Source organism: Eumetopias jubatus, unplaced genomic scaffold (assembly GCF_037043125.1).
Source record: "Eumetopias jubatus isolate StellerSeaLion01/CBP00866 unplaced genomic scaffold, mEumJub1_p1.0 scaffold_15, whole genome shotgun sequence".
NCBI classification, from domain to species: domain Eukaryota; kingdom Metazoa; phylum Chordata; class Mammalia; order Carnivora; family Otariidae; genus Eumetopias; species Eumetopias jubatus.
In genome coordinates, this window is record NW_028274821.1 from 10,349,198 (window position 1) to 10,373,656 (window position 24,459).

At 46.8% G+C, this 24,459-nt stretch overlaps 1 protein-coding gene across 5 annotated transcripts in view; it reads right to left on the reverse strand.

Moving 5' to 3' along the window:
• DMRT1 (doublesex and mab-3 related transcription factor 1) overlaps window positions 1-24,459 on the reverse strand; it is a 104,309-nt gene that overhangs the window by 76,877 nt on the left and 2,973 nt on the right. For 3 of the 5 annotated variants that reach the window (XM_028117311.2, XM_028117310.2, XM_088018964.1), the window contains one exon: window positions 23,357-23,540. In XM_028117311.2, the coding sequence (XP_027973112.1) occupies window positions 23,357-23,540 (184 nt within the window). Of the gene's footprint in view, window positions 1-13,125; window positions 13,132-23,356; window positions 23,541-24,459 lie in introns of all 5 variants that reach the window. The other 2 variants (XM_088018966.1, XM_088018965.1) reach the window with 1 other exon arrangement.

Sequence of the window (24,459 nt, forward strand, 5' to 3'; positions counted from 1 at the left end):
GGCCAGTGGGGGAGAAGAGCTGACCCCTGCTTCTTCTCCCCAAACTCTCTCCCCCCCAGCCCCACTGCCTCCGCTACTCAGCTCTGCTTCTGAGAAGCACAGTTACTATGGTGTTTCTTCCCTTAAGGCAGTCAGGGATTTTATTTGCGGGGACTGCTGCTGTTCCAGGGCTGAACTTTTAGCTTGCTATAACGTTAATGTGCTAGTCAGTGTTCATTCCAGGCAAGACTGTGGGGCTGTGTCTTTTCTGCCACCCCCAGAAGCCCATTATCTGTAATTGCCCATTACTATTCATAATTATTTCTCCTAGCCTGGTCTGTGACCTCCAGGGTTGCACACTGTAACAGCTAACTGCTCCGTCTTACCAAATTTGTGAAGGAAGCACTTCTGACCTTTAGCACTTGCAAGGGGCTGTTCCAGGGCCGACACCAGAAGCTTCTCGAATCAGCAACATTTCACATTTCTTCCCGATGCACCTTTCCCACCTCCATGGAGTCTTCCCTCCCCGCAAACAACAGGAACACAAAGCATAATCGACTCTCCGTTGTGTGGGAGCTGGTAACCCAAACTGGGAATTATCTGCAGCCCCTTGTACTCCCTTTTCTTTGAATTTGACTATTTAATTGTACCACGCTTTTTAAAGATTGCTACTGGGAGAAGGTGGAGGTAAGGGAGGGTGAAATTTTAAATCTTAAATTCAATATATATGCTCCCACATTTAGTGTTTGTTGTTGTTGTTGCTGTTGTTTTTATTGAGTGGGAAGAGGTGTTATGTTCCAATCAGTGATGAAAATGGAATTTGGGGATTCCATGTGCACTTACAATACTAACTCTAGAACTGACATGCGGTCCCCGAAGTGAGTCACCCTACAACCACCCCACTTTCCAGCATCAGCAGGGACAGGTGGAAGGGACAGGATGCTGGCTGCATGTGGTGTGGGTGCGGGGGGCTTGACCAGCCCCTGGCACTTCCACGGTGTCCCCACTACAGCCCCCTGCCGGAGCCCCGCTGCACAGCGCCAGCCTGACGGTGTGAGACACGCTGCTGAGCACGCATCCGGTTCACATCAAGGTCCACAAGAGCATGTGCTGTCAGGAATGAGCCCACTCAACTGTTGCGTGGCCACTCACTGCCACTGCCCTCATGCTGTCCACCAGCTCCAGGATGCACGGCCTGTTGGCGTTTGCCATCTTTATTTTCCTTCGGTCTTTCCTTCCTTTTCAACAAAGCTCCTCTAAAATTAACAGAAGTCAGTTCTAAGTACAAACCCCGGTGCATCCTTTCAACGGTCACCTTTACCAAAGCCGGACAGAATGAAGCCTAACGGCTTTTCACAGATCCGACACCAGGGAAGGCCTACGACGTCCTTCTGCCCTTGTTTTGATGTCTGGAGAGGTAAGAGTGGTGAGTCCGAGCACATGTGTGCAATGGCAGCGGACAAGGCTGGGGCTCCCGTGCTTCGCCACGGGCCGTGTCATTTCCAGAGAAGGAAGCTGCGCAGACATGGCCCATGAACATGCTGAGTTTAAGAAACATCTGTCGCTACTGACAAAGAGTCAAGCCTGACGATTTCCTGGGGAAGCATGTAAATGACGGCTAAGGGTTAAAATGCTGGTGCGGCGGTGCATCAGACACGGAGTCGAGAGAGTTCTCGGATTCCGAAGACAAGACCTGGCCGTCCGAACCTCGTCTCACCACGCTGGGGAAGGCCGGCCAAGGCCGCCACACCGGCCCGAAGCCCCTGACTTGTGGCTCTTCCGACTCATCCCTGAGACGGCTCGTCAGCCTCATTTCCCAGCTGTCCTCCACGTGTGCACACCAGCCCCCCAGACTCTGAGTGAGCCCCCTGCAACTAGGTGCTCCACCAAACGTGTCACGAACCACAGGGACAGGAGGGCACAGTGGAAGGTGGTGTATTGTGGCGACGCCCGCCTGCCCAGTGTGGGGGCCAGGACACCCCCCCCCCCCCGCCCAGCCTCGGTGCGGTCCGGGCCTCGGCACACACAGGAAGCAAGCTCAGCCAGTCACTTCGCCCCAGTGAGACTTCCATTGTGACAGTGCCTTTCTTTCCTTCTTTCTTTCTGGCTGGAGCCAGAGGTTGCTGGCTTTTAGTAATAATGGCAGACACAGCATCTGCAAAGCCCTTAAGACTCTGACCACCTGGGATATGGACATGTGTATTCAGACACATGCATGCACACATACATGCACACGCAGATCTATACCCACGCCTGTATCTGTATCTACGTATCCATCAACATCCTAACAGCAAAGAAAGGCAAATCTTAACTGCGAGAAATCCTTCCCCAGAGTCAGCTAGAGTGCTCTCTGGCAGCTAAGACAAGCAGGACGGGAGCTGCGGAATGGCCGGCTTCGTGCGCCTACAGGCACAACCGCATCCCGTCCACCTTGACCTTCCTCGCCTAGTGACCCATGTTGTATGGACTTGCGCACATCTGGAGCACTAGAAATCGAATGTGCTTCCAGAAATTCCGCTTCACAGAAAGGTCTCCGCTCTTAAGAGCTGCTTGACAGCACACAGCACACTTAGCCCCCAGGAACATGTCTGTAGGGGGTATGGCCCGTGGCATGGCGGGAGGGGTGCACCAACTCTAACCCAGGGGCCTGCAGAGAGGGAGCCGTGTGTGCAGCAAAGGAGTCGGCAGACTCTGTGGGCCACACCTGCTGTCACCTGTGGCTGCGTCACCCACCTGCCTCACCTGGGCTTCTCCAGTTTATTCTGACACAGAAACAATACTGGACGGCCAAGAGAAGATGTTGTTGTTGTTGTTGAATTCAATGAGACAAGGGTAAGTATCTGAACAATAAAAAAGCACACACTCCTAGAAACACACACGTTGGTAAGAATAAGTTGTCCCCCTGCCCCAGGAAAGAAAGACGGAACAGGTAGAGAGCCTCGAGCCCCACGGGGGTGCCCCTTCATCCTGGACTAGACACAGACCAGAAAAGCAGTGGGAAGACTGTTTTCCTGTGAAGAGACTGCAGTGCTGGGACCGGATGCTGTCACAGAAAGGATTCGCCAAGAAGTCAGCCACAGAGGCCGTAAGAACTGTTCTTTTGTATGAGCTGAGCAGTCCCAGCCATTTGCCCCACAAAAGTCAACTTGTGAGAAAAAGCTCTCAAAACTCAAATTCATTTGGGGCGCCTGAATGGCTCAGTCAGTTAGGCATCCGACTCTTGATTTCGGCTCAGGTCATGATCTCAGGGTTGTGAGATCGAGCCCTGTGTTGGGCTCCGCACTGGGTGTGGAGCCTGGTTGGGATTCTCTCTCCCTCTGACCCAGCCCCTCCCTTCCGCACCCCCCCCCCATGTAAACTGCAGGTTCCTTCAGGTTCAGCCAGAAACTAGGAAGCCCACCAACTCCACAGAAGGTGTAGGGCTTCATTTACTGCAAGCCAAAACACAGACACTGCAGACCTGCCTTAACCCCTGAAACAAGCATTGTAGACCAGGAGCAGAGACTATTAAACAGTGCAACAGAAAATATGACACCTCAGGTAAAAGTAAAACGAAGAGAGTAATAAGCAACAGATTATTAAATTCTCAGGGACTGGAAAAGCGAAAGTAGGGAGGAGAAACAAAGTCACTGCAGATTAAATATGGCGAGTTTTAAGCCAATTATAAAAGATCAAAGAGAACATGAGAGAGGAGGAGTAGCCTTACAAGTAACCGCGATAGGAGACCTTGGGAGAAATATGACCAGGGTAAAATCATTACAGTTTACAGTGAAAGTAATCTAGGGAGGACTTCAGAGAGAGAAATTCACTGGAGACCACCACGGGATGAACAACATGGGGACAGAAATCAACAAGCTCTTTATTTTAAAAAGGCACAGGACTCCAGACGGAAGGTACTTCCTCTGTAGAACAACAAATAGGATTGGCAACACGGAAAGTTGGAGTAAAAAATGTCAGGGCCATGAGCCACATTTTGGGTTTCTATAGCATCGACATCTGGCAAGGAACTCGGGCGCAGTCTTCACCGCCTGCCTGCCGGAACAAAGGGAAGAGGCAACGTTGTAGTATCCACAGGGGAGCATCCTTGAAACTCATCTGGCACTTGCTGTGTCACCCCCAATAAAACCTGACACTGCCCCCTGTGAATAATGTCAATTGCCTGGAAAAGTCTCAACCCTTACTAACTCTCCTAGACTTTAACTAGAGAAGCAGAACTAAGAAAAGAGCCGCTAATATGAATGATGCTAACTTTAACTTAAATATCAGCTTTGATTTCTGGAATACCCTCCAATTTACTAATTTACATACAATCTTGCAGTTGCTACCCGCAAGAGCTCTGCAAGGACTCTGGGGGTGCTGACAGAGCAGGAACGAGGATGCTCCCCGGGAGAGGAGCCGGCCATGGCTTAGCAGGTGCCCTGCACACCAGGGAATACAGAAGCACCTGGAGTCCAGATGCAACACAGGCCTTCTGATTCCAGGTTTGGATCCCCACACCCTCAAGATGACAGGAAAAATCCCAACACTCAGTTCTTCACCCTTGTTCTGAGTAGCTAATTCTGTGTGTTCTGTTTTGATTTTTTAGCAATCATCAATACACCAGATACTACAAAGTATCAGAGCCAGAAAGCCAAGAATACGGCCTAGGAATCCCCAGGACAGGATCACCTGCCTTATAAAATTTATCTTTCTTACGTGAAATTGTACAGGTCACTGTAGATCTATGAGGATGACTAAAAGCTCATGTATAACTGAATTTATAATATGAGAAAATGTAAAGTAAGAGAAAATATAGCTCAAGAAAAGAAGGAGAGAAAAGAGAGCTCTGGACATCAATTCCTTTATTCACCCCACATCTGGATACAAACTGTTTACCTGGCTGAGCACCCTGGCTCCCCAGTGTGTCTCAAACGACTCCTGTCACGACCAAGCAAACGAGCCTGGGCTGTGAGTCCCAGCCCTGGGAGGGAATCCCGACCCTACCACTTAATACACGTGTGATCCTGAGCACGTTACTGGACTCAGTTTCCCTCTAAGTGGAAAAACAGTTCCTATTTTACAGAGCTACTGCAGAGATTAAATGAGAAGGTAAGTAACAAAGCAGCCCGGACCACATCCAGCGTGAGCTGACCTGGGTAACTGAGAGCTAGCGGTATTGTAAGGATTATCACCACCTCTGAACACACAAAGCCAAAGAGCTGGGATTTAAACCACGTACTAGAAGGCAAAGAACAAAAGCAATGTCCTCCTCCCTTCTCATGGAAGAATCAGAAAAACGTTATTCACAGTTGTGTGTGGATCCTCCGTTTCAGACACTTCACTTATTCCCGCCATTCGGGCTCCTGGCAACACGGACTAAGGGGAGAATTACATTTCTTTGCTTAATCACCCCTATAACGCATGGTCTTTTTGGGTCTACCCGATTCCCCCTGCTCCTAGATGCAAACGTGTGTCCCTGTCAAACTCCTGCCCACTGCTGCAAATAATCTCTCTCCCTCTTTTATATTGCCTTTCAAATATTTATAGACCGTTATTATCCTCCTCTCCAAGCCATACATCATTTTTGTTGTCCTTCCCTTGGATTCTCTCGAGTTTATCTACATCTTTTAGAGGAAAACAAACCCCAGGTGCTCCATGATGAAAACAGCACACCCACAGCGAACAGCCCTAAACCAGTAAGGCCTCTTCTTCCAAAGCCACGAGAAAATTCTTTGATGTGCTTCTCACTCCTTTTCTCCTATAACTCATAACTCCATCTTTCAGATAAAAACTGAGGCACCGTGTGATAAGGGAAATGACCACCACCCTCATCAAGAGGATGGCGGGGCTCTAAGAGGTAGCAGCTCCTGGGCTGGGATGCCGAGGGGCCGTCTCAGCCAGGCTCAAACTCGCTAATGAGGAACTGTGCACTTCTGCTTCTACTCGCACACGCTGCCCCATCCACTGCTTTCCAGACGCGTGCATCAGAACAGTGTCCTTGAGACTCCCTCGAGGCTTTTTTTGTTTTGCCCCTAACAAAAACATCTGACACTGGGTACTTCCAAACAGTTTATTTTGTTTTCAAAAACTGTTTATGTTCAACACAAGTTTAGGAGTGTTTTTAAAACTGAAAATTTCTAAGGGCGACAAGGGTGGCTCAGTTGGCTGAGCATCCGACTCGTGGTTTCTGCTCAGGTCAGGGTCTCAGGGCCGTGAGCTCAAACCCTGTGTGGGGCTTTGTGCTGAGCACCAGCTTGGGCTTCTCTGCCTCTCCCTCTGCCCCCCTCCCCCACCCCACCTGCTCACTTGTGCACACGTGCTCTCTCTCTCTTTAAAATAACAAGCAAAATCTTTAAAAAAATAATAAAAACTTCTAGAACTGAACATAAATACTATCCTCATCACCAGGTAGACTCCACTTCGGTGGGTAACTGAGACTCAGCCTAGCTCAGCTTTCTCACACTTTGCCTGGACAGTGGTGGTGACGTCAGAGTGTCCTCCCCCGGCCCCCAGCAGGCTTGTGCTGGTACCCTCTGCTTCTTATGCCAACACGCACAACGCACAGCTGAGGATTTCAAAAATGTGTGCCTTCTGTCCAAACTGTGAAGGGCAGCAAGATCTGATGGAGCTTTCCCTATTTTGCTGGCAATAAGTTCCTTGTCTCTGACTCCTGAGTATTCACGTGGCTACACAACATTCCTACACCCTTAGGAAGGATAAGAGAGGCTAACACTAAAGACCTAGATCAGTAAAAGTAATAAAAAAAAGAAAAGTAAGGCCAAGAAAAGAAGGTGGAAGCTTACTCATATTTTAATGTGAAGATACAATATATTTACTGTGTGTGAGCGTGAAGATATACTCCTCAATTGGAAGAACCAATATTGTTAAGATGTCCATACTACCTAAAGAAATCTATAAATTCAATATAATCCCTCTCAGAATACCAACAGCATTTTCCACATAACTAGAATAATCCTAAAATTTGTGGAACCACAGAAGACCCCAAATAGCCAAAACAATCTTGGAAAAAAGAAAAAAAAGAACATAACTGGAGGTATCACCATCCCAAACTTCAGGATATACTACAAAGCTGGAGTAATCAAAACAGCATGGTACTGGCACAAAAATGGACATACAGATCAATGGAACAGAATAAAGAATCCAGAAATATACCCATGATTATACTGTCAATCTTCAACAGAGCAGGAAAGAATATGCAATGGGAAAGGACAGTGCCTTCAAAAAATGGTGCTGGGAAAACTGGACCACTTCCTTACACTATACACAAAAACTCAAAATGGATTAAAGGTCTGAATGTGAGACCTGAAACCATAAAAATCATGGCAGTAATCTTTCTGACCTCAGCCTTATAGGAATATATTTATGGAGAGGGAAGAAAACATAGGCAGTAATCTTTCTGAGCTTAGCCTTATAGCAATATATTTATGGAGATGTCTTCTTAGACAAGGGAAACAAAAGCAAAAATAAACTACTGGCACCACACCAAAATAAAAAAAATTCTGCACAGCAAAGGAAACCATCAACAAAACAAAAACCCAACCTACTGAATGGAAGAAGATATTTGCAAATGATATATCCCGCAAGGAGTTGATATTCAAATTATATAAAGAACATATACAGCTCAACACCAAAAAACCCAAATAATCTTATTTAAGAATGGGTGGAAGACCTCAATAGACATTTTTTCCAAAGAAGACATCCAGATGACAACACACACATGAAAAGATACTCAACATCACTCATCATCAGGGAAATGTAAATCAAACCCACATGAGATATCACCTCACACCTGTCAAAATGGCTAAAATCAACAACCCAATGAACAAGTGTTGGCAAGGATATGCAGAAATACGAAGGCTTGTGCACTGTTGGTGGAAATGCAAAGTGGTGCAGCCACTCTGGAAAACAGTATGGAGGTTCCTCAAAAAATTACCATATGATCCAGTAATTCCACTCCTGGATATTTACCCCCCCAAAACAAATCTACTAATTCAAAAAGATATATGCACCCCTTTGTTTATAGCATTATTTACAATAGCCAAGATCTGGAAACAACCCAAGTGTCTATTGATAGATAAATGGATAAAGAAGTGGTATGTGTGTATATATACATATGCCATGAGTAGTATTCTATTGTTTGTGTGTGTGTATATGTATTACTCAGCCATAAAAAAGAATGAGATCTTGCCACCTGCAACAACATGGATGCATCCAGAGAGAAGAATGCTAAGTGAAATAAGTCAGGCAGAGAAAGACAAATACCATATAATCTCACTCGTACGTGTAATTTAAGAAACAAAAGGAGCAAAGGGGGGGAAAAAGAGAGAGGCGAACCAAGAAACAGACTCTTAATTATAAAGAACACACTGGTGGTTACCAGCGGGGAGGTGGGTGGGGGATGGGAGAAACGGGTGAAGGGGACGAAGAGTGCACTTACGGTGAGGAACCCTGAGCGACAGAACTGCTGAATCATTATACTCCACACCTGAGACTAATATAACACTCTACAGTAATTACACTTGAATAAAAACTTAAAAAACACTTTTTTAAAGATGTACTCCTGAGATTCCTGGCATCTGGGATATAGGTGGGGTGGAGAGAAATGTGGGGGGCTACATAATCTTCACCCAGAGGTATAATCCTTGCCTTGTCAGTCCACATGGCTTCATCTGCACAAGAAACCAGCTCATGGCTCTAGGGCGGACGGCACCCAGGCTCACTCCTCTGCCCCCACATCAGTACCTGAGCCTTGAGTGCTAAGCATGTTTCTGCCTTCCTCAGGGTTGACAAAGAGCTTTCACATACGTTTCTAGTCAAGCACTGTAAATTGGGCAAGCATTACTACTTTCTCCATTTCATAAATGAGCAAACCAAGTGAAGTGAACAGCTCAACAGCAGACAGGTGGCAGGTACCCGAGCCAGACCTTGGACTCTGGGTCTTAGGTTCTTTCGAGGACACGGAGCTTCCTCCCCGGGTATGAAGTTAGGACATACCAGCAAAACTCTTTTCCCAGATGTCTTGAATCTCTGAGACCTCTGATCGAGCTTCTGTTGCCACATACCCCTGTCCTAGGGAGGAACCCAGCATTGCCACGTGGTGGTAACAACTCACCCCAGGAAAAGCAGGACCCTGGGCATGTTCCGCACCAATGAGAGAAAGCAGTAAGTACGTGACGGATGACGTGCATTGTAATTTCACATAAGTAACCCTGGTAAGAATAAGATTAGTCTCCAGTAAGTAGAATATCTGACTAGACGGTACAATCTGATTCCCCAGTCATGGCCATACCAGTTTATCACACACCAAACAGTCGTACTGAACCTGCCAGCCCACAACACTGGACAGGACTGTGAAATGGTTTAATCCACTGGGGCCATTGGCTTAGCTCGAGATCTGCCCAAAGTGAAACTGAAATGAGGGATAGAAGCTGGGAGAATAGGAAGAACACAGCAGACTTAACCCTCTGCCATGGCTGTGTTCACTTGGCTAACGGTCTGCTGACGGGAAACCAGAAGAGCCACAGGCTTCCACTCCTCGGCCGGAGCTCCAGAGAGTGCAGTGACCAGGGCTCAGTCCTCGGGCCTCTCCTCTCTGCCATCTGTCCCCCACTTGTCTGTCCCCAGCTCCTCTCATGGCTCAAAACCCCAGGCAGACGGGCAGGTGGGGGCTACACCTCATAGCACATCAGACCGTCTCCATTATAAATGACGGTTGGGGGATTCCAAAGAGGAAAAATTATAAACGGCCCTCAAACATATGAAAATATGTTAAATTTCACTAACAACAAAAAAAAGTGATTACAAACCGTATTTGTTTTCTATTGTTATATAACAATTACTACAAAGTTAGCAGCTTAAAACAACACAAATTTATCATCTTATAGCTCTGTGGGCCTAAAGTCTAATACAAGTGTCTAAAAGGCAAGGCGTCAACAAGGCAGAATTCCTTTCTGGGGGCTCTGGGGGAGCGTCTGGGTCCTTGCTCAGGCTGGGTGCGGGCAGAGTTCAGTTTCTTGCCGTCAGAGGACCGAGGTCCCGTGTCCCTGCTGGCTGTCAGCAGGGGGCTGTCCCAAGCTCTTCGAGGCCTCCCGCACTCCTTGGTTCGGGGCCCCTTCCTCTACCTTCAGAGCCAGCAGCAACGGGTCAAGGCTCCTGCCTCAAAACCCTCCTGCGGCTCCTTCCACTTGGCATCTCTGGGTGTAGCCAGGAAGGGTTCTTCAGTTTTACGGATTCACGCCGTAAGAACAGACCCGCCCGGAAAACCCACGACCACCTCCCCATCTCAAGGTCCTTGATGCTTCATCACATTTGCCATGGACAGGGACATCTTCACAGGTCCCAGGGACTGGGGTGTGGACATCTCTGGGGGGGCCGTTACTCCAATGACCACCCCAGCATACAATGCTTCACCTTTCAAGCTAGGAAGCACCAATGACAGCCTCGTCCTGGCAATGCTGTGGCAGCCGCTCCCTGCAGGAAGTGTGGTCGATGAGACTCCCCAAGGTGACACGTGAATTTACGTCCCAGGGAGACCTCCTGTCCCACCGTTTCTTTCCAGCTCCACTCCCAGCACCCCAGGGCAAGCAGCACTCCCCCTGCCTGGGCCCCTGCGGTCTTCCCTTCCATCTCTCACCCACTCCTCCCCTTCAGTCTACACCCCAGGCCGCAGCAGAGAGACCTTTTGAGAAAGTAAATCAGATCACGCCATCCACTGCTTCAACACTCCAATGACTTCCCATTGTGCTCACATTAAAACCCCACCTCTCTCCCGTCCTACAAGGCTCCCCGAGATGCAGTCCCCAGTGATGTCAGCCCCTGCCCTCAGCACACTGGCCTCCTCCCTATTCCACACAAGGTCTCCCTCCACTGTGCACTCGGCCTAGAAGCCCCAGACCTTGACCGCGAGGGCTATCACTCAGGACTCTCCTCAGAGAGGCTCCCTTTCCTTACCTACCCTATCAAACAGCCACTGACCCTTTGGACACGTCCATCCTATCATTCTGTCTTTCCTCATAGCTCTGACCACTTTCTGAAAATATCTTGTATTCGCTGGCATACTTGTTTATAAACAGTCTCCCCTGCTGGATTCCTAAGACCCACGAGGCACATGTTTTATGTGCTGCTGTATACCCCAGGCCTGGAAAAGGGTCTGACTCAATGCAGTCACATGATGAACATCTGCTGAATGAATGAAAATAAGATAGAAATGCAGAAGGAAGAAAGGCAAGAAGGAAGGAAGGGAATCTTGTTCAGAAGGCAGACTCCCTAACCAAGATGAATTCGATTCAGTTCAGCAAACACTGGTGTTTGATAAATCCAATATGCTTCCCTGAATTTATTCATATGCTATGTTTAAGATAAACTCCAAAACCTCAGGACCAGAGTTAAGGGGTGTTGTAAATATAGTAGTTTTATAACTGCTGAAATCAACAGAAAGTCATCTGTTATTACACAATGAACTGACATTGGATGGTTGAAGCAATATCTAAGAATTCTTACTGCAAATAATCATCAGAAAAATCTGCTGTAATACTGAGGGGCGCCTGGGTGGCTCAGCATCTGCCTTCGGCTCAGGTCATGATCCCAGGCTTGAGCCCCTGATCAACAGGGAATCTGCCTCGAGGCTTCCTGATCAACGGGGAATCTGCCTCTCCCTCTGCCGCTCCCCCTGCTTGTGAGCTCTCACTCACTCACTGTCTCAAATAAATAAAATCTTAAAAAAAATGAAAGAAGAATCTGCCATGATACTGAATCAATATTTTCTTTTGACAACCAGCTACTTATACTGTACTTTAAGAGTTTCTTGTGCATTTTCTTCTGAAAAGCATGTTCAGTGGGACTGTACAATAAGACCAGATTCATGATTGTGAAGTCCGCCAGCAGACATAAGAGACTAGAGTAAACTGGGTTTGAAATGTAATTTGGGTCAGCCACAGTGATCAGTATTTATGTGAATTTTCTTTGGGGAGTCAAAAAGGTTGTCACGCTGAATTTTTTCTAAGTTGAAAAATAAGAGACAGAGGCTGAGACAGAAACATAGATCTGCACTTACATAGTTGCGTGTGACGATGACAAAAAGGACCATGACAAGTCAAGACCCCACAGGAGGGCGGCTGGAGCAGCGGCTCCCGCAGGCACCCCCACCCTGCTTCCCTTGCATCGCGGCACCACACAGGGCGGCCCTCCGAGGAGCGGGGCGGAGATCACCTGGCAGAGGTACAGAATCGACAGCGTCCTGCAGGAGGTGTTAGCGGGCACTCCCCTGTGCCCCTTTCTCTATAAACCTCAGTCCTTTGGGAAACTCCAGTCCCCATGACCCCAGAGCTGGAGATTACACCAGCATATACAACAGGGAAGGCAGCAATAAGGCAGAACTTTAGGGGCTGGGAGAAGAAGAGAGGAAGGTAGGATGCTGACGGCGATTAAAGGGATCGTCTTATCTCCTGGGGGTCGACAGGTGACTTCAGAGGCCAAGAAGCTTTGAAGAAAGCTCTGCTAGCAAAGCAGGCAGTTCTGAGTCCAAAGCCAGTTAACGAGAGGGAGAGAATGGGGAGTTACAGCTTGATGGGGACAGGCTTCCCGTCGGGGAAGATGAAAACCAGCTCTGGCGTGGGAGAGCGGTGACGACCGCACCACAGCGTGAACGTGCTTCTTGCCACAGGACGGCGTGCTAACAAATGTTAAAATGGCCAATTTTATGTGATGTATGTTTTGACACGATAAAAATTTTACTTTTTTTTTTTTTTTTAAGAAGGCTCCATGCCCGGCGCGGAGCCCAACGTGGGGCCCAACGTGCGGCTTGAGCTCGCAACCCTGAAATCAAGACCTGAGCTGAGATCAAGAGTCAGAAGCTCCACCGAATGAGCCACCCAGGCGCCCTGAAGCAATAAAAATTTTAAAAAGTAAGTTAGTTAATAAAACAACAGATGGGACAGGAAGGCATCCGCAAGACCCAAAGAACAGCTGAGCGGTAAGGGGGTGGTCAATGGACAGAATCCTTGAATCAGCAGATAACCGGGAATCCGTGGTTCAAGGACTCCAGGGGGTGCTGCGGAGCAGGCAAGTGAAACAGGTGACACAGATGAGCTTTCGGGCCCGGCAAGAGTCTCCCAAGATAGCAAATGCCAAGGCCGTGTCACACTACACCAGGACCTACTGCTGCAAGCAGCTGTTGGCAGTAAATTCTAAGACAGTCAGTCTATGGACTGCCGTCTTCCCACTGGTCATGTAGGCGACAGAAGTCCACGGTCACCAACCCTCAGCTTTTCTCTTTTGTTTTCCACCAAAGCCATGGTGGTTTTTCATTTTCAGAAATGCAGTGAGGAAAAATTATTCTTGCCAAGTTTCAAGGCAAACAGAATTCTGCCTCCCTTGTCTTGAGGAAATGCTTGTCACCCAAGGTCTGAAGAGTTGCTTTAGCCAAAAAACAACAAAGAACGCCCATCAGCAGGTCCCTCCATGGTTCGCCTCCTCAAACATTGTTCCTTTCACTAAAAACTGCACGTGATAATGAGGTAAAAGAGGAAACTTTTTTTTTTAAAGAGTTATTTGAGAGAGTGCGCACGATCACGCATGAGTGGGGGGGGGCGGCAGAGGGAGAAGCAGACTCCCCGCTGAGCAGGGAGCCCGATGCGAGACTTGATCCCAGGACCCTGGGATCATGACCTTAGCTGAAGGCAGACGCTTAACCAACTGAGCCCCCCAGGATCCCTAAGACTGAATATTAACTTATTTCCAGGGATAACAAAATACAAACCTAAAAAACGCTTCATGATCTAAACTTCTGATCTTCTAAGAGACTCTCACTGGGTATTATGCCTGCAGTGTTTACTAGGATGAAAGCATCTTACCTTTTCACTTTAAAAAAACTTAAGTTTGAATTTTCTGGCACCCTTATACCTTGCTTATGGGAATGTAAATAGTGCAGCCTCTTTGGAAAACATTCTCAAAAGTTCCTCAAAAGGTTAAAAAACATACAGTTACCATACGATTCAGCAATTGGGACTCCTTGGTATATACCGAAGAAAATGAAACATATGTTCGTACAAAGAACTGGTACAGGGGCGCCTGGGTGGTGCTGTTGGTTGAGCATCTGACTTGGTTTCAGTTCAGGTTGTGATCTCAGGGTCTTTAGATTGAGCCCTTAGTCAGGCTCTGCACTCAGCGTGGAGTCTCCTTAAAGACTCTCCCTCTGCCGGGCACCTGGGTGGCTTAGTTGGTTAAGCAACGGCCTTCAGTTCAGGTCATGATCCTGGAGTCCCGGGATCGAGTCCCGCATCGGGCTCCCTGCTCAGCAGGGAGTCTCCTTCTCCCTCTGACCCTCTCTCCTCTCATGCTCTCTCTCACTCTCTCTCTCTTAAATAAAAATCTTAAAAAAAAAAAAAGACTCTCCCTCTCCCTTTGCCCCTCCCTCCCCTTAAAATAAATAAGTAAGGGGCACCTGGGTGGCTCAGTCGTTAAGTGTCTGCCTTGGGCTCAGATCATGATCCCAGAATCCTGGGATCGAGCCCCGCATCGGGCTCCCTGCTCAGTGGAGAGCCTGCTTCTCCCTCTCTCTCTGCCTGCCGCTCTGCCTACTTGTGCTCTCTCTGTGTGTCAAATAAATAAATAAAATCTTTAAAATAAATAAGTAAAATCTTTAAAAAAAGGTACAAAGATGTAATAGAATTACTCTTAACAGACAAAAAGTGTAAGCAACCCGGGCGCCTGGGTGGCTCAGATGGTTAAAAGCGTCTGCCTTCGGCTCGGGTCGTGATCCCAGGGTCCTGGGATCGAGTCCCACATCGGGCTCCCTGCTCCTTGGGAGCCTGCTTCTCCCTCTGCTTCTCTCTCTCTCTATCCCTCTGTCTCTCATGAATGAATAAATAAAATCTTTAAAAAAAAAAAAGAAAAAAAAAAGTGTAAGCAACCCAAACGTCCATCAGCCGATGAAGAAAAAAAATAGCATGTATACATATAATGAATTTCTTTTTTTAATTTAAGTAGTCTCCACTCCCAGTGTGGAGCCCAATGCAAGGCCTGAACTCATGATCCCGAGATCAAGACCTGAGCTGAGATCAAGAGTTGGACACCCAACTGACTGAGCCACCTAGGAGCCCCTGCATATAATGGAATATTAATTTTCAAAAGATTTTATTTATTTATTTATTTAGGGGGCAGGAGAGAGAGAGAGAGAGAGCACGTGAGTGGCAGGGGACAGAAGGAGAGAGAGAATCTCAAGTAGACTCTGCACTGAGCATGGAGCCTGATTCGGGGACTCGATCCCATGAACCCGAGATCATGACCTGAGCCAAAATCAAAAGTCAGATGCCAACTGACTGAGCCACCCAGATACCTCTATTGAATATTTATTTTTAAAATGAGTAATAAATGCACGTTACAACATGGATAAACCTCACTTACATCAGGAGAAGCAAAAGAAGCCAGACACAAAAGGTCACACGTATGATTCCATTTATATGAGGGGTCCAAATATATGAAACGTCCAGAGTAGGCAAATCTATGGCAACAGAAAATATATTAGAGGTTGCCTAGGGCTGGTATGGGGAGTAGGTGGGGAGTGACTGCTAATGGGCACAATTTCTTTTTAGGAGGAGACAAAAATGTTCCACAATTAGAGGCTGGTGATAGTTGCACAACTCTGTGAATTTACTAAAAAACAATGAGTCGCCCATTTTGAATAGATGAATTGTATAGTACGTGAATTACATGTTGAACTATTCAATTATGTATGAGTTCTTACCCTTTCAAAAATTCCAAAATACATTAAAAAAAAATCACAAGACAGGGCGCCTGGGTGGCTCAGTTGGTTAAGCAACTGCCTTCGGCTCAGGTCATGATCCTGGAGTCCCGGGATCGAGTCCCACATCAGGCTCCCTGCTCAGTGGGGAGTCTGCTTCTCCCTCTGACCCTCTTCCCTCTCGTGCTATCTCTCATTCTCTCTCTCTCTCTAATAAATAAATAAATTCTAAAAAAAAAAAAAGAAAGAAAACATTGTATACTTTAAAAAAAAAAAATCACAAGACAAAACTAAAAACTGCACCTTGGACATCGATCAACTTACCCTCTGACATCTGCAGATGGTTCATGACCACAGGTCTAACGTTTTAAAACAACTTCCAATGTAACCATCACTGTTCACTCGCTTAGCTAAGGTTTATCGACCATTTACCATAAAGCCAGGTACTGTTCTGGGCTGTGCACATGAACAGTGATGAACAAAATGCACTCCCTGTCCCTAAGATTACATTTCCACAAAGGAGATACAGATGTAAACCTATCAAATGTTTTCATGTCTTTTGCAAGTGCTGTTATCCAACTAATTTGTGGTTTAAACCCTGTATTTATCTTTTTTTAAAAAAAGATTTTATTTATTTATTTATTTGAGAAAGAGAAAGAAAATGTGAGCAGGGGGAGTGGCAGAAGGAGAGGGAGAATCTCAGGCAGACTCCACACCGAGCTCAGAGCCCGACATGGGGCTTGATCCCACAACCCTGAGATCACGACCTGAGCCTAAATCAAGAGTCAGACCCCTAACTGACTGAGCCACCCAGGAGCCCCCTGTATTTATCTCTTTGTGGCTCTAGATGTTTTCCAAATTTTCTTCTTAGCCAAAATTAGACCAGAAGGTTACTTCCTGTGTATTCTGTTGCTATATAACTACTGTATGTAAATACTGTCTACAGAGAATTTCTATCAGGCCAATTAATTGCCATATCTGACATGTAAGTGAAGACTGCCCTTAAAATCAATAAAACTGACTGAGATACTATCTAAAACAACAGATTTCAAATGATCAGTAGCATGACTCTTCAGTGTTTGCTTTTTTATTCAAGCCTCCCCCTGTTGCTTCAGTGTAAGGAGTTTTGTTTTATTAAGACATCCTGGAAATTTCCTTGACTCTGAAAGTAAAACTGGGGAATACTTGTATCGAAAGTCTTCTTAAAAACAAATACCTACATTTTCTATTTAAAGTGCTATCTAAAATCAATGGAGCTCATCCTATATAAGTGGCCAGAATCCTTCAAAAGTGAATTCTCAAAAAGAGATTTAGACGAAATTCTTTGGGTGTTCATTTAAATGAAGTGCTTCTTTTGGTACAATATTGAAAAACTGCAAAGATAAAAACTGAAATATTATTTTAAATTTACCTAACTCCACCCAGGATTTTTAGGTCAGTGAAACAACTCTGTAGAATACAATGACAGTGAATGTGTGCTATCATAGATCTGTCCAAACCCAAAGAACGTACCGTCCTGTGAACGATTGCCATCAGGTGGTGATGACCTGTCAACACAGGTTCAACTGCACCAGACGTCCCACTCTGCTGGGGGATGTGGATAGTAGGGGAAATTGTACCTGTGTGAGGGAGGGGGCATATGGGAAATCTCTGTACCCTCCTCAACATTCTGACTTGAACGTAGAACCACTCTAAAGAATAAAGTTTATTTTTTAAAGATTTATGTATTTATTTGAGGGGGAGCAGAGGAAGAGGGAGAGAGAGAATCCTCAAGTAGACTCCATGCTGAGCGCAGAGCCCCATGTGAGGCTTGATCCCACACCCCCGAGATCATGACCTGAGCCGAAATCAAGAGTCAGACACTTAGCTGACTGAGCCACCCAGGCGCCCTGAATAAAGTTTATTTATTGTTTTTTATAAATCTATAAACTCGGGAGCGCCTGGGTGGCTCAGTCAGTTGAGCATCTGCCTACAGCTCAGGTCATGATCTCAGGTCCTGAGATCGAGTCCTGCATCAGGCTCCCTGCTCAGCAGGGAGTCTGCTTCTCTCTCTCCCTCTGCCCGCCCCCTGCTCGTGTTCTCTCTTTCCCTTTCTCTCAAATAAATAAAATCTTTTTTAAAAAATCTATGAACTCAGGATCTTCAATTGTTCGTTCATTAGGCACATTTCTTACCGGTAAAAACCGCATGGGCATAGGACTCTGTAAATTTTCAAACTGCCCCGTTTCAGCCTATAAAGCATTTACGCACATGGAAGACACGAGATGTGTTCCCCTACCAGTGTGTGCTCTCTCTGTCTGCATGCTGCAGTGAGGAATTACCGCTAAAGGGGAGACGCACAGGGGGAGGGTCCCATCACTATCAGGCACAGGCTCGACTGACTGACCCTTCCAACAGGGGACAGGCGAGGGAGAGCGGCCATCGGCCCCAGGAGGCCAGGCTGCAGGGGGAAGGCCAGAGAAGGTAGGGGGTGGTTTGATGTGAGGGAGTGTGAATGTGAGTGTGTGTGGAAGTGCAGGGTGCTCCAGAAGGGAGGGCCCCAAGGGCGATAACATTCAGGTCCTTACTTACAAAGGACACACAGGCAGAACCAAACGCTCTACAATGCAACCCTTCATCTGCCAGGGGCATACAGAAAAGGAGAGGTCAGGAGCCACACCCACCTCAGCGGGAGCAGTGGGTGAAACAGCCTCTGGCCGGCTGCTCACACTGAAGGGGAAGGGGAACATAGCGAACAACACAAAGATGAACCCAGATTTCAAAGCGGGAGAATGTCTGTGAGGGTCTGTTTAAAGTCAGCGGACACTTTTGAAAATTAAAATCTATCAATTTTATGCTAAAATTCAAAATGTAAAGCCATGGAGATAATGCTAACATTGTTTTAATTCACTGTTATCCATAATCAAAAATGCTCACTTTTTTTTTTTTTTTTTTTTTTTTTGGATCCTGCTAGCATAAGAAATAGCAACGAATGGGGTGCTGCTTCGGAAGGCTCTTTCTTCCATGCTGACACCCAGCATCATAGATGACAGTAACAGTAAGAATCATTCACACCCATCGTTCCAGGAATCTCTGGTCAGTGTTTTGGCTGATTCTAGCCAATCTCTGATTAAGGATGGTAGAGCCATTAGGTACGTGACCCTACTCAGAGGAAGTCCGTTCTCCAATAAATGCGATGACAGCTTGGTAATAAACCCAATTTCCTTCACGGCGTCCTTTGAGTTCAGCCAATAATCTCAGCAATAACTCTTGGGCGCTCTCCACTCTCACTTGGGCACTTTTGGGAGCCAAAAGGAGATAACTAAGAAACTTCAAGGACATAAAAATCTACTGAATTTCGCTAAGCTACTGCCCTTGCAGACACTTAACATTAGGGATTAGAAAGAGAAGGGGAACAGCTTGCCCCCGTGTGAGCCAGGTCAGTAGGGCCCCCATCGTCTGACCCCGCCGACGGCTTTCACCCCTCCTGAATAATTTCAAGTCCTAGCCTTTCACATCCACATAATGGGATGCTAGCACGTTATAAAATTTCAAGCTGTTGTAAGTGAAGGGAAAAACCCTAATTACACACCAGTGGGAATAATACACTGCCATTATGTTAAATACATAAATAATAGATATATCTATGAAAGCGACAGACACATAAGCCTGTATGGCAGCGGGTAATCCTGAAATGCCAAACAGAAGCGACCTGCAGGCTGGGATTGGAAGGACAATTCCATTTCACTGAATATGCTTTTCTACACTGCTTCCCACTTACATGAAACACTATTTTTAATAAATCCCACTCTCTGGAAATGTAATATTAAGCTCTACCTGTTAGCAGCAAACAATTTCCAGAAGTTGGGCCCCATGTGCTGCATGAAACTTGAAGGACACTCTTCAGTCAGTCAGTCTGTCTGTCTTTTCTCCCTCTCCTCCACCTCCCCACCTCCCTTTCTTTTCCTCCCTCTTCGTCTATTTGTGTAGTTTACTTCTACTGGCCCAGTCTGGAATTCTCGATCTCAACTCAAGAGCCCTGGTGCAAGTCTTGGGTGTGAGACCATGTATCTGCGGCCCCTGCCCCGTGGAAGTCTGCTAGCGAGGGGAGAGCCCCCTGCCCAAGGCAGGCAAAGCCTCCAGAGTGATGCTTCCAGAGCCCAGAAGCACAGCACACGGCTGGCTTCCGAGTTCCCCTCCCTCTGAGGGTCAATTTAAGACTCCAAAATGACTCCAAGGTCTACCAGCTCCAGCGGCAAAGAAGGGAATCTGGTCACATCCTCCTTTGACCCTGAACCTTCTATCTTGCTCCCCTGCTGCTTCTCTTTGTAACTTTCCCTGTTGCCACTCTGAAATACTCTGCTTGCGAGAAGCCTTTGTCATGCTGAACTCCATCTAGCCTGAGATCCTTCTCCAAAGCTCCTATTTTGGGGTAGACAATCCAACTGTGGCATCCCTTCCTTGGAGGTGGAATGCAGGACAGCAGGTGAAACCAGGTTCACCTCTAGTGCCCCAGAAACTGCCCAGCTTGGGCGTTTATCCATCACTGTATTCCTCCCATGAAGCTCAGTGGCCACAGCCTTCTATGACAACGGTGAATGGCAGGGACTTTTGCCCCTAATGTTGTTCTTATTTGCCGGGCAGCCCTAAATCCCTTCTGAGGATTAAACCACAGCCTCTGTAATTGTCCATTTCCTAAGGAAACATGGCAACTGCTCCCACAGTCTCTCTTCACAGGCAGGTAAAATGGAAAATCCATGGGCTTTGGGACCAGACAGCTCTGGAATGAATCCCAGCTCAACTCAGCTTTATTCTGGGGCACCTTCCTTACCACTGGTTGCCTTATCTGCGAATGGGAATAGTTCCTACGTTTGTAAAAATCCAATGAGTCACTCCCCTTTATTCCTCTGACACACCCCTTTCTCATTTCAGCCCTCCAGCTAAATCCACCAGACCAGCCCTGACCTTGAAGTGTAAAGATCCTACTTCTGATAGATATACTCCGCCCTTTTTATCAAAAAGGAAGTCTGGAAAGCCTTGTAAGCATATGTTATGAGCAACCAAACTAAAAAAAGAAAATATGATTCCCCTTGATAACTACAGAATCTACAGCCCCAGCGACACACAGACTGACAGGTCCTCAGACAGACCTACTTGGGGCGTAGAAGCGAGCTTTCCATCCCTCACTGGCTTTCTTCGATGCCTGCTGACCTTTACCTTCATTATAATGGTCAAGACTCAGTCTTCAAAACCCTCAAAGACCTCCTCCCTCATTTTTGATAGAGAAAACAAAAGGCCCAGAGAGCTTCAGTGACCTGTTCAAAGTTGTACAGTGAGTAAGTGGCAGAAAGCTGAGTAACTTTAGTCCAGCTGGTGGGCACAGCAAACTGCGTAACTCATGAAAAGCTGTTAGGAGGAACCACATTGCGAGGCTGTATTTCAGGGAGCCTCAGCAGACTCAGAAGATGTTCTGTGAATCTCAGCATATGTTTTTAGTATGTAATACAATGGACTGTTGAAGAACACAGGATCTGAACTGCAAGGGTCCACTTCTACGCTGATTTTTTCAATAAATATGGCAGTGGTGTTAGTGTATTTTCTCCCCCTTATGATTTTCTTCCTAATAATTTCTTCGCTCTAGCTTACCTGGTTATAAGAATACAGTGTATAATACATATAACACACAAAATACCCATTAATCGACTATTTCCTGTTATTCCTAAGGCTTCTAGTCAATAGTAGGCTACTGGCAGTTAAGTTTTTGGAGAGTCAGAAGTTAACAGGTGCATTTCTGACTGCGCAGGGCGGGGGTGTTGTTCAGGGTTAACGGTGTGCGTATTTATTTGCCAACAGGATTTCACAGATCTTTGGTGGATTTCTTAGAAATCCTGCGTTCTAGACCAGTGCCACTAAATGGAACTCTGTGAAAAAAGGAAAGGCACACTTTCCAACAATTTAAGTAATTAGAACCTGAGCTAGATGTGCCTACAGGGCACTTGAAATGTGGATCATGCAACCGAGGAGCTGAAGATTTTAAATTTTTCAACGTTTTTCACAGTGGTAAAATACACATAACATAAAATTTACCATCTTACCCATTTTTAAATGCACACCGGCGATACTGAACACACTCACGATGTCATGCGACCGTCGCCACACCATCCATCCATCTCCACAGCCCTTTTCGTCTTGTGAACTGAGACTCTATCCCCATAAAACATAACTCCCCGTTCCCTCCATCCCCCCACCCCCAGCCCCTGGCAATCACCATTCTTTCTGTGCCCATGATTTTGATGACTTTAAGTAAGTACAACCGTACAGTATTTGTTTTTTTGTGACCGGCTTATTTCACTCAGCACAATACCCTCAAGGTGATCCAAGTTGTAGCATGTGGCAGGATTTCCTTCCTTTGGAAGACTGAATAACGTTCCACTGTGTGTAGAGGCCACAGTTTGCTTATCCATTCAGCAGTCAGTGGACACTCGGGGTGCTCCCACATTTTAGCTACCGTGAATGCTACTATCAACACTGGTATACAAGTATCTCTATGAGACCCCACTTCCAATTCTTTTTGGTAAACACCAGAAGTGGGATTGCTGAGTCATCTGGTAATTCTGTATTTAAGTTTTGAGGAAGCGCCATACTGTTTTCTCTAGCAGCTGCACCATTTTACATTTCCACCAAGAATACGCAAACATTCTGATTTCTCCCCATCCTTGCCACTACTGTTATTTTCCACGGTTTTGTTTTTTGTATTTTTGATGGCAGCCATCCTAATGGGTATGAAGTGGTATTTCACTGTAGTTTTGATCTGCATTTCCCTAGTGATCAGTAATGCTAACCATATACCTTCTTTGGTTCAATGTTTTCATTTTATTTCATTGTAATTAGATTAAACTTAAGTGGTCATATGTGGCTCGGGGCTGCCATACTGGACAGTGCAACTCTAGACCACAGTGATTCCCGGGGTAATTTGGAGACCCAGGGCAGTAGGCACAAGGAGCTCTGGAGGCAGATGGACCAATTCAGATACTTTCTAGTTCTGTGGACTTAGCCAGTCACATTTCCCACACCGCAGTCTTTAAATGTGTAAAACAGAGTTAGTACAACCAGATTACTTTATCTAAGAATGAAAAGAAATGAACCAGCACGTACACTGCCCCTGGAACAGTCTTAGCACACGGGGGAGAATCGAAGCCAATGGGGCATGCCTCCCCTCATTTCCCAATGCCCACCGACACTGGACACCTAGGAGCTGGCCTTTTCAGACACTTTCCCCAAGTGCATCGCAGTCCTTGCCAGAGAAATGGACTTACAGTTCTGGGAAAGAAGGATCGTTAGCTCCCACCAACAGAACCCCCAAACGGAGGGTAGACAGAGATGAAATCTGCAATCTCAGCCCTCCAATAATCGATGAGTCTGACTCTGTCCAGATTCAGACTTAGCTCATAATCAACAGGAACGTGAAGCTACCAAACTTCCAATTCTAGAATTCCTGGCCATCTCCTTTGGGGAGCAGCCAAAAACAAACCTGTAGAGGGAGAATGTTTTAGAAAACTCTCTAAGTTCTGGATGTGATGCATGGCTCAGGGCAGTCCTGAGACGGTTTTTGTGGCCAAGGCCTGGTCGGTGGCCATGTGAGCCCCAGGCCCCCCTTACCTGATGCTGCAGTGGTGGGGGTGCTGGCCGGCGCGGGCTGCGAGGGGCTGCTGCTTTCCGTCATCAGGCACGGGTTGCTGCCATTGCTCTCTCTCTTGACAAGCAGCTCGGCAGCGCTGGGCAGCGGAATGGGGTGGCTTATCCCCAGCTCTTCCTCCTGGGCCTGCTGCCTTCTCAGGGCCACCTGGAAGCACAGGGCAGCCCGTCAGCCTCCCGCACTCCAGAATCACTTGCACAGCTTTGCCAAAACCCCCCGGAGCCCTAGTCACCCCAGATATCATGATTCATGAGCTCCAGGAATGAGGTGTGAGATTCTCTCGTTCTTTTTGAATGCTACCCAGGTAACCAGGATGTGCAGCCAAAGCTGAGAAATGGAGTCTAGCCCACAGTAGGTCAAAAAATGTCTGTTACACAAATGAGTATGTAGAGCAGGAACTAAGGCTGGCTAGGGAGGATCAGGAAAAACTGTAGAGTCAGCCAAGCACAGGAGTTCCATCTGAAGAGAAGTCAGCATTGATAGATTAGGAAGTTAGGAGAATGGGATCACTCATTCCTTCACACCACACATTTGTAAAAGGCCACTGTACTGGGGCCAGCGACCAGCAAGATACAGTAAGATTAGATGAGATCCCAAGGTACTCACTGTTTAAAAGCAGAAAAAGGAGGCAGGCAAACATGCAAAGGCAACTCAACACCAAATGTGGCAAAAACCACGGGAGGACACATCAAGCCCACAGCAGGACTCTGGTGGCAGAAATGGCTTTAAGAGTAAGAATCTGCCAAAAGAGGTACTGGAAGAGGGCCTTGAAGAACAGAATGAGTAACACTTGCACAGCAAGAATGAAGGAAGGGGCAGCAGAACAATCCTGAGCAAGGAAGCAGGGTGGACAGGAAAGGCAGGGGCCGCTTAGGAAACCCCACAGCCGCCCCCCCCCCCCCCCCCCCCGGAGGGAGGATGCAGAGCTGTAATAGTGGGAAAGGGGCTAGAATAGGGTGTTGAAGTCCCGGGAGAAGGAAGAAGCTGCAGGTAGAAAGGCAGAAGACAGATCCTCTATGGAAGGAGTGGGAAGTGAGGATGTAAGGGACCTAAATTACCTAAGAGA